Source organism: Notothenia rossii, assembly GCF_949606895.1.
Source record: "Notothenia rossii genome assembly, chromosome: 4".
In the NCBI taxonomy this organism is placed as follows: Eukaryota; Metazoa; Chordata; class Actinopteri; order Perciformes; family Nototheniidae; genus Notothenia; species Notothenia rossii.
This window is the reverse complement of record NC_136902.1, coordinates 16,172,453-16,182,488: the sequence shown is the minus strand read 5'-3', so window position 1 is coordinate 16,182,488 and position 10,036 is coordinate 16,172,453. Positions and strand designations below refer to the sequence as shown.

Below are 10,036 nucleotides of genomic sequence, written 5' to 3'. Positions count from 1 at the left end.
CTCTTTTGCCCCCCACATTTTAAATAAAACATGCAACAGAATGAGTCATTTGCAAAGTGCGTTTTATTTTACATTGCCTTGGTAACATGCGTCTACATTTAAAAATAAGCCAGTATCATATGATCCAACTGTAAAAGATTTTTTCCCTTTCCTCTTGGAAAAAATACATTTTTAAGTTGGATATTCTGCAAATACAGAACAACTCTGTTATGGCCAGACCTTTCCTGCAACTGTCTTTAGGTTGAACCAACACATTTGTAAAAATACAAAAAGGAGTTATTTCTGTAGACGTTAGGCTTCAGTCGTTTTACCAGGGGAGCAGAAGTCTTCTTCTTGGATATTGGATCATGGAGCCTGTGTCAACGGCCCTTTTATGCAGGAGACACCGAGCTCGTGGATACAGACGAAGCCTCGGTCTTAGTAGAGGACGCTCCATCCTCCTCCTCAAATGGATTTTTACCGCAGCACAAGGTGGTGACCATGCAGTGGCGGAACTGCTTGTTCATGCAGATGTAGATCATTGGGTTGTAGACGGAAGAACTCTTGGCAAAGAAGGCCGGGATGGTCATGAAGAGTGGTCCGAACTCAGCTCCTTGATTGCAGAAGATCCACCAGGCCACACTGGCATAGGGAACCCAAGACACCAGGAAGGCAACGACCATTATTACTACCATCCGGCTGACTTCCCTCTCAGCCCTCTGGGTGGTCTCAGACTCCTGCTGGGCAGCAGCAGCCTCTTTGACAGCACAGAGTAGACGGCCGTAGCAGAAAGAAATGATAACCATTGGGACCAGGAAGTGGCAGACAAACATGTAGACAACAAAGGACTCATTGTTGAATCCTTCTACACGTGTGTAGTAGTCGATTCCACATGAGCACTGCATGCCCTCAGGGATGTAACGAGACCAGCCGACAAGAGGGGGCACAGCACAAGCAAAAGCCATCACCCAAGCGAAGCCCAAACCCATGATTGCGTGATCCTCCCCGAAGCGGAAGCTACTGATGGGCTTGCAGACAACGATCCACCTTTCAATAGCCAGGACAACCAGTGACCAGAGGCCAATCTGGCCACCAAGGGTAGCAAAGAATCCTTCAATATTGCAGCCGAGGCGTCCTAGGACGAAGTAGCCGTGCATAGAGCTGTACATGGTGGTGGTGAATCCTCCAAACACCATGAAGAGGTCAGCCACAGCAAGGTTCAGCAGGATGTAGTTTAGAGGGGTACGCAGCTTCTTGTGTTGGATGGTGACAAACAGAGTGAGGAAGTTGATGGGGAAGCCAACAAGGATGAGGAAGAACATGTAGGCACCCAGGGCGGCGTAAGCTGCTGGGTTGACAAGGTAGTACTGAGGGTATTCATAAGGACTCCTGACAACGCCAGTGGTGTTAACCATAGGGATGTAAAAATATGGTCCCTCTGTCCCGTTCATGTTTGCGGCTTGCGGTTTCAATCAGCCCTTCAGTTTTGTTTCTTGGATGGAGAGGACCCTGCTACATGTGGATCCTGGTGGCCAAGGTCTGGCTTTTAAAGGCACACCTTGGATTATCCATTTGTATGTCTGTCAGCATAACGTGATTTAGGCCAAAGTTAATATCTAATCCAGCAGCCACTGCAAACATATCTGACAACTCATCAAGATATCAAGGTTACACCTGCTCATGCATATTATGGAGATATTGATAACTGCTTTTTTAAGTACCTCATGCTTAAAAAGTAACCTTTTCATGTGCACTTTTTTTTTAAAAGATGCTATTTAGGGCTACTTTTTCTGGGCACATAAAACAGTCAGGGTTTCTCCATATTTGCATGAATTTCCTTCAGACGCTCCCAACTCCCAAAGCGAAAAAGTCCAGATGTAGGCGATCATAGATTTTTAAATATCACAGGTGCATTAAAAAAGTATGAACTCTAGTCTATATGAAACACAAAAATCCCTCATATATCTTCTGAAAAACAAACAAGATTTTTTACTAATGACAAAGAGCTGTTTAGTACTGTTACACTTTTTTAAATTAATAATAATTTTGCCATTTTTTGTATCATTTTTGGATAAATTATCTTTTGGTTTTAGAAGAAATATTTTTTTAAATAGGGTCAAAGGACTTTTACAATTTCTGAAAACCCACAGTGATGTTGTTTATTTGCTTGTTTTGTTTCCAGTCCAACATCTTGATGTACTGTCATATGCCAAATAGTGTGATACAGTACATTTGTATCCTTCTTATCATTATCATTCTGTAGATATTTCTAAAATTTGAATTGCATTTCAGGCCAACGTTTTAGCTGCAATACAAGCCATGTTTAACCACAGATATTCTTTACAGAGATTTCAATTTCAGTATTCTTGCACAGTAGTGTCCTGGCCATGATAGCAGCAAACGATAACCTCAAAAATGTCTTCAAATATATGGTCACCTGTATTCAATTTGTACTGCACTGAATAGAAAGCAGAGGCACTAGTGTTGCTGAGTGCTGGCGCATCTTAGCTATCGGTAAAGAGCTTAGTACTTTCCTACTGGGTGTTGTATAAAGAGATTTGGGGCTTAGGGGTGTGCTACTTTCACAGGCCTGTAATGGATTTAATGTTGCAGAGCGTCACTATTGCTCAGTGGGTTGTTGCCTTCTTTAGATTTGATCTGTTCTTTTAAATATTTTGTATTGGTTGCACGTCAAAATAAAGCTTTAACAATCCATGACTTAGTTAAAGTATTTATGAAGAAGCAGCTGGTTCTCTTTGACGGCCTGATATGGTGTAAGTGACCATAGAAAGTCACGTTTAAGCCACGTTGAAGCATTTTCAGTAAATGGCTTGCATTTTCTCTTTCTAAAGTTACCTCTTGATGTTTTGGCCATCACATAGAGTGGGGCAAAAAAGTATTTAGTCAGCCAAAAATTGTTCAAGTTCTCCCACTTAAAAAGATGAGAGGCCTGTAATTTTCATCCCAGGTATACCTCAACTATGAGAGACAAAATGAGAAAAAAAAAAATCCAGAAAATCACATTGTCTGATTTTTAAAGAATTTATTTGCAAATTATGGTGGAAAATAAGTATTTGGTCAATATGCCGCGGTCAAAAGGGTTATACCCTTTGTTGGCAATGACAGAGGTCAAACGTTTTCTGTAAGTCTTCACAAGGTTTTCACACACTGTTGCTGGTATTTTGGCCCATTCCTCCATGCAGATCTCCTCTAGAGCAGTGATGTTTTGGGGCTGTCGCTGGGCAACACAGACTTTCAACTCCCTCCAAAGATTTTCTATGGGGTTGAGATCTGGAGACTGGCTAGGCCACTCGAGGACCTTGAAATGCTTCTTACGAAGCCACTCCTTCGTTGCCCGGGCGGTGTGTTTGGGATCATTGTCATGCTGAAAGACCCAGCCACGTTTCATCTTCAATGCCCTTGCTGATGGAAGGAGGTTGTCACTCAAAATCTCACGATACATGGCCCCATTCATTCTTTCCTTTACACGGATTTACACGTCCTGGTCCCTTTGCAGAAAGACGGCCCCAAAGCATGATGTTTCCACCCCCATGTTTCACAGTAGGTATGGTGTTCTTTGGATGCAACTCAGCATTCTTTCTCCTCCAAACACGCCAAGTTGAGTTTTTACCAAAAAGTTCTATTTTGGTTTCATCTGACATTCTCCCAATCCTCTTCTGGATCATCTAAATGCTCTTTTGCAAACTTCAGACGGGCCTGGACATGTACTGCCTTAAGCAGGGGGACACGTCTGGCACTGCAGGATTTGAGTCCCTGGCAGCGTAGTGTTTTACTGATGGTAGCCTTTGTTACTTTGGTCCCAGCTCTCTGCAGGTCATTGACTAGGTCCCCCTCTGTGGTTCTGGGATTTTTGCTCACCGTTCTTGTGATCATTTTGACCCCACGGGGTGAGATCTTGCGTGGAGCCCCAGATCGAGGGAGATTATCAGTGGTCTTGTATGTCTTCCATTTTCTAATAATTGCTCCCACAGTTGATTTCTTCACACCAAGCTGCTTACCTATTGCAGATTCAGTCTTCCCAGCCTGGTGCAGGTCTACAATTTTGTTTCTGGTGTCCTTCGACAGCTCTTTGGTCTTGGCCATAGTGGAGTTTGGAGTGTGACTGTTTGAGGTTGTGGACAGGTGTCTTTTATACTGATAATGAGTTCAAACAGGTGCCATTAATACAGTTAACAAGTGGAGGACAGAGGAGGCTCTTAAAGAAGAAGTTACAGGTCTGTGAGAGCCAGAAATCTTATTTGTTTATTGGTGACCAAATACTTATTTTACCAAGGAATTTACCAATTCATTCATTAAAAATTCTACAATATGATTTCCTGGATTCTTTCCCCATTTTAGTCTCTCATAGTTGAAGTGTACCTAGGATGAAAATTACAGGCCTCTCTCATCTTTTTAAGTGGGAGAACTTGCACAATTGGTGGCTGACTAAATACTTTTTTGCCCCACTGTACATACCGCCATACTGACACAAATATGTAATGGAAACCCTTCAATGTAATGAGTCAAGTCTCACATACAGCTGCTCATAGGACGGTGAATTCTTGATTCCAGTAAAGTAATTCCAGCCAATATGAGAAAATAAATCAGGTTTTAGGTGCACTATGCTCTTTGGGAGGTTTTGGTAGTTGTATTTTCACTAGAATTGTAATATATCATGGATATATTGATCGATAAATGACACGGAATAGTGATATGTGTGTTCTAAAAAAAGCAATACCTCAATATTGGGCAATACAATACATAAGTTAAACTAAAGCCATCAAACTGTAGGAAAGATGTATATAAAGAACAACACAGACAAGGGCCAGTAGAAGATACGTGAGAGGTAGAAACTCGACACCACTTGTTTATCCACATGCTGCAAAGGATTTACAGAGCCAGGAGTAGTTCAGGACAGAGCTGTTGTTGAGCTGAAGAGCCTCTGCTCCCCTGTGGCACATTTATAGGTGTTTTGCTGCCCTCTACTGGAAGCCAAAGTAAGTGCGAGGATCATTTTACAACCTGGTTCTCAAAGATGAATCCTACAACTGAAACATATTACTCCTATCAGCAGAGAAACAATACTGTAAAGTACAGCAACATACCAAAAATATATACAATATAGAATTAGCGTTACTAAATTATGATGGTATAACGGATGGTATAATTGGAGAAAAGAAATGTGCCACTTCATGAGTCTTCTCATTTACAATTCAGGGGTTAACAAGATTAACACAACGGTTCACAACATTCCTGGACTTTGGCTCCTCAGTAACACTAAACTAAGTTAATGAGACAGTACGTATACATGTAATACTTTACATACATTTATCTGATAATAGTTATGAACTTTTAATTAAGTTATCATTAATAGCATGACCAACTTGTAATGGAGTATGTTTTACAAGTTTATGTTTTAAACTAAAAACAAATAGTGTCTAAAAGGTATCCACCCTGAGTTTATAAAAGCCTCAGACAAGGACCTCTCTAATAAATAATACATAACGATTCGGCCCTTATGAATAGTGTATGACTTTCTCCCCAGAGAGACACATGGAAGCACAGGAGATTTACTGTTACTGCCTTGAGGTGTGCTAATAGTGTGGAATAGACATGGTGCGAAGGAAGCTTTGTTAGAAATGTTATCAACCTGACCACAGCAGCCGGGTTTGTATTGGACTCACGACCCTTTGCTCTATGTCATGCCCTTTCTCTCCACTCGTCGTAGCTATCTTCAGTTTTAATATATATTATAAAAGGGAAAAAGCTCCCAAAAACGTTTTGTCCATCGCTTTTAACCATAAAAGGTTCATCTGCTGGTTTTCATACTGGAGAACTGGAATAATTTCAATCTTATAATTGCATAATGGTTGTGGGGGAAAAAAACAAGATTTATTTGCAATATTTTCAGCCAATTTCCCTCGAAATGTGGTTAAATGTGTAATACATTTGGAAGGAAACCTCAATATGTCACATGGATTTCAGAAAATGTAGGTGTCAAAAGTCCTCAGCGTGTCTGAGGAGCGTTAAAGTTAAAATATTTCCATCATTAGTTCTGTGGTTATCAAACCTAGCTACATTTAGACGCAGAGTGGTCTTAACAGTAACATTTTATATTACAAACACAACTTGTGTTAACAGCCACAGCTATAATTTCTGACTTCAGCTTTTTTTTTTTTCTTTGCATATGAAGATGACTGTAGTTTTTCAAGGACAAGTGTGTGGGCAGAGTGTGATGCTCTCTCACTCTGCCCACAGGAACTCTCTTGCTGAGTGACCCATAGAGATGAGGGAACACTGCGACCACGACATGGCACCTTCCACACCACCAGCTCCCACATACATTTCACATTGAGGGTTAGACATCATCAGACCCTTAACAGCAAAAATAACATCAGCTGTCCCGAGGTTGTCAAGATGACTTTTGAGTTCTCCATCCGTCACGTGCAAATCTTAAAATAATCTTTGATACCATTCGGTTAAGGACTGCAACTGAATATGATTTTCATTATTTATAAATCTGTTAAAGCTGCAATGATTCACAAACATATTTTCCTACTTCCAGCTTCTCAAACGTCCGGATTTAATGCTTTTTCTTGTCGTACACAATAAATACAAAACAATATTGTCGCTCACTTAATAGGACACATCCAGAAACTGTGGCATTTTGATTGGTTTCTTTTCTTCATATTTCTATTGGTAATATGAAATATTAAAAATAGGACTGATAGGTGAAGTCAATACACAAAAGACAAAGACAATGACATAAACATTGCTTTCAATTCAGTTCATGATGTTGCTCAATAATTTTGCTACAAAATGGTTTGTGGAATTGGCAGCACATTTTATGAAGGTTACATAAAACTATTGGGGCGATATAGTGAGTAAGTAAAAATACTGAGGCCATGACTGAGTGATTGATAAAAAAGGATTACAGGTCCAAATATATAATATTATAATCACTTTGTATTGATAATTATTCTGTAATTGTGGACTCATAGTTTTGGTATTAATTTCAGTAATCATCTGGTGCTCTGCTGATGATCATGGATTGTTAATCACACACTTCACATAAGAAAATCAACAAGCCAGCGGATAGAGTAGATCATTATAATATACATCTTACTAAACATCATAGAACAAAGAATCTCCTTTCCTTGCACTTCAAAGATGAAAACAGGAGAGCAAAATCAAAGCTCCATTGAGAAAAGGCCGTTGTCCAACTGTCTGATGCAGCACATGCTTTCAGGATGTTGGCCAGCAGAGGGAGCTGTTAAGCTTCACGATACTGCTCGACATAAAATGTTCACATTCAGTATTGTTGTGGATTCTACAGCTATCTACTGAAGCAATATTTGCATCTTATTTGCACTATTTCAGGCACCAGTATTTGAGGCTGTATCTTTTAAATGATTCACATTATTTGTGACTGCAGTGCCTCTCTTCAACCCGACGGCATCAGAAGCTGAAGCTTGTCCATGTTTTTTCTTTACATAATACATGTCTTTTATAGCCTCACTGCTGTAATGGTGGAAATTTGTCAGCTCTCTCAGCAGACATTACTCGCAGATAGAAACCCTTCTTCTCTTATCAAAGACCTATTTGTCAGGAATTGCATCCGGACCCATGCTGTCACTTTCAAGTGCAAAGAAGATGAGGTCAGATGTGTTGTAGCTCCATTTAATGGAGACCTGCAGGAAATCATACACTGCTTTGACACCATCCACTCTCACCTGAAATGATCAGGGGGGCTGTTTGTCACACTGGTTGACAGGTGTCTGAAGCAGATTTCGGTTGGAATGGGTGTTTTTGCATTTATACATTCCTCTTGATCCCTGATGTCCTATCACATATACAGCAGCTGCAATCTTCCTGTAATAGACCTCTTACAAAAAAGTGTGAATAACATAATTTCTGCTTATTTATTTGAAAAATGCCTAGCCTCGTTGTGTTTTAAAAGAAAGCACATCTGGCATGCTGATGAAGAGCTCACATTATTTACTTCTGGTCAGTCAGAAGTATAAACAAAGAGCATTACAGTACATGTCCAAATCGCCTTTCCTCCTCAGACTATCCTCCAGTTGGCCTTGGTTTGTATTTTCTTCCTTCTTCCTCTTTTTGTGGTTTTCTTTCAAGTTCACACACACACAAACCCATATATATATATATATAACATTCTGTCTGTGGTGACGGTTCTGCGACTCCTTTTAACCACCCATTGTTCATGTTTGACAACTGCAAAGAAATTAGCAGTCTTTGGCATGATTCATCATCTTTCAATCGACTGGTTGCTAAGGTGATGAATCCACGGTGTATGTGCAGAGTGCTGAAATCCTGTAGTGTGTGTGTGTGTGTGTGTGTGTGTGTGTGTGTGTGTGTGTGTGTGTGTGTGTGTGTGTGTGTGTGTGTGTGTGTGTGTGTGTGTGTGTGTGTGTGTGTGTGTGTGTGTGTCAAAGTGAAGACACCGCTCTCGGCACACATTAAATGATTTCAGCACTCTGCACATACATCATGGATTCATCACCTTAGCGCTGACTATGTGGTAGACTAAACTGCAGAGTTCTTACCTCTTCTCGATTGATGGTTTAGGGTTTAGAGAAAGAAGCACCAAATCTGGCGGTGAAAGCTCTCACTGTGTGCACAAATGTCACCCTCATCAGCACTTCCAGACACACACACACACACACACACACACACACACACACACACACACACACACACACACACACACACACACACACACACACACACACACACACACACACACACACACACACACACACACACACACACACACACACACACACACACACACACACACACACACACACACACACACCACCTCCCACGCTCTCATCTGCACACGATCACAAAACAACCGCTTCAAAGCCGCACATATTTATCAGCCCTCTCTAAACTCCTTTTATCATATCTCAATATTCATATGCTAAACAGCCACACAGACTTTGGGGAAGTAAACTAGAACATGATAGATAGTGAGACAAGCACCCCGGTCAGAATCGATCCCAGCATGTTGGCTTTTGTCTTCTTGTTAGGCTTGTACGGACAAATGTTTTGTCTCCCTCACTTTTGTTGCTCTGTTGAAGAGCCACTTTCAATGTTCAACCTGAATCTTTCTAATGTGGTGCGCACATGTAGCCAATTAACCGCAATTTAGTTGAATCCAGTACTCCTGATTGCCCAACCCATGCCAGATTAGTCATTAAACCTGTGCCAAAATCAGCCAGGTTGGGCTTAGAACCCATCCCAAGCTACTAATTGGAGCTGATTCTCAGTCAACACCCATAACTGCTTTTCCAACAATCCGAAAAAGGGCTAAATCCCAGTACATTATGTGATTGATCCAGCTAGCATTTGGTGTTCCACTGATAAAAAAAGCCAAGCGCATCAAAGCTCAGAAAAGGTGTCCCACCTTTGAGGCTGAGCGACTCAGTCCTTTCAGATTTTTCAATAAAAAGGAACGTTTTTTTTTGTTTTGAGTCATGCGGGCTCAGGGAAAACAATTCCGATAGCAATATTTCACCTTATCTTTTTTTTTTTTTTATCAAGAAAACTGCCGGTATATTAATCGTGGATGAAAATGATGGTTTAATGACGCCCTTTATCCCTTAAATGTGTTATTTAGTGAGCATAACATCCACTTATATTCTGGTCTAGCTCTACAGGAAAGCTTGGTTCAAAACCGTCCATTGATTGATAAACACTGCACAAAACAGATCCAGCATACAGCAGTGATCTGGCAGAGCTGGAGTCTTGTGTATCCAAAAAGATATTGCCTCCAAGACTGAAAACACACCCCAAATCCTGACAGCAGTACTGCTCTTAAACTAAGCTTCTTTTCATTTTAATCATCTTTTTTACTATAATTAGAGTCCATTATTAGAACAGATGCATCTATGACTGCCATCAGCCACTGGTATCTCACTGCCTCCAAATGCACGATGCACACAAATAGTTGTACATGTTATTATTTAACTCCTTTTATGCATAAGTTGATTTTTATTTCTAATATATTGTTAAGACAGGATCATAGTAG

At 40.6% G+C, this 10,036-nt stretch overlaps 1 protein-coding gene across 1 annotated transcript; it reads right to left on the bottom strand.

The window, feature by feature from the left end:
- Window positions 1-371: 371 nt before the first annotated feature.
- Window positions 372-1,430, bottom strand: LOC307037605 (rhodopsin; the record flags this gene model as incomplete). Its single annotated transcript, XM_079678660.1, has 1 exon — window positions 372-1,430. One exon carries the CDS (start codon window positions 1,428-1,430, stop codon window positions 372-374), a length of 1,059 nt encoding a protein of 352 aa, XP_079534786.1.
- Between the last annotated feature and the right edge of the window lie 8,606 nt (window positions 1,431-10,036).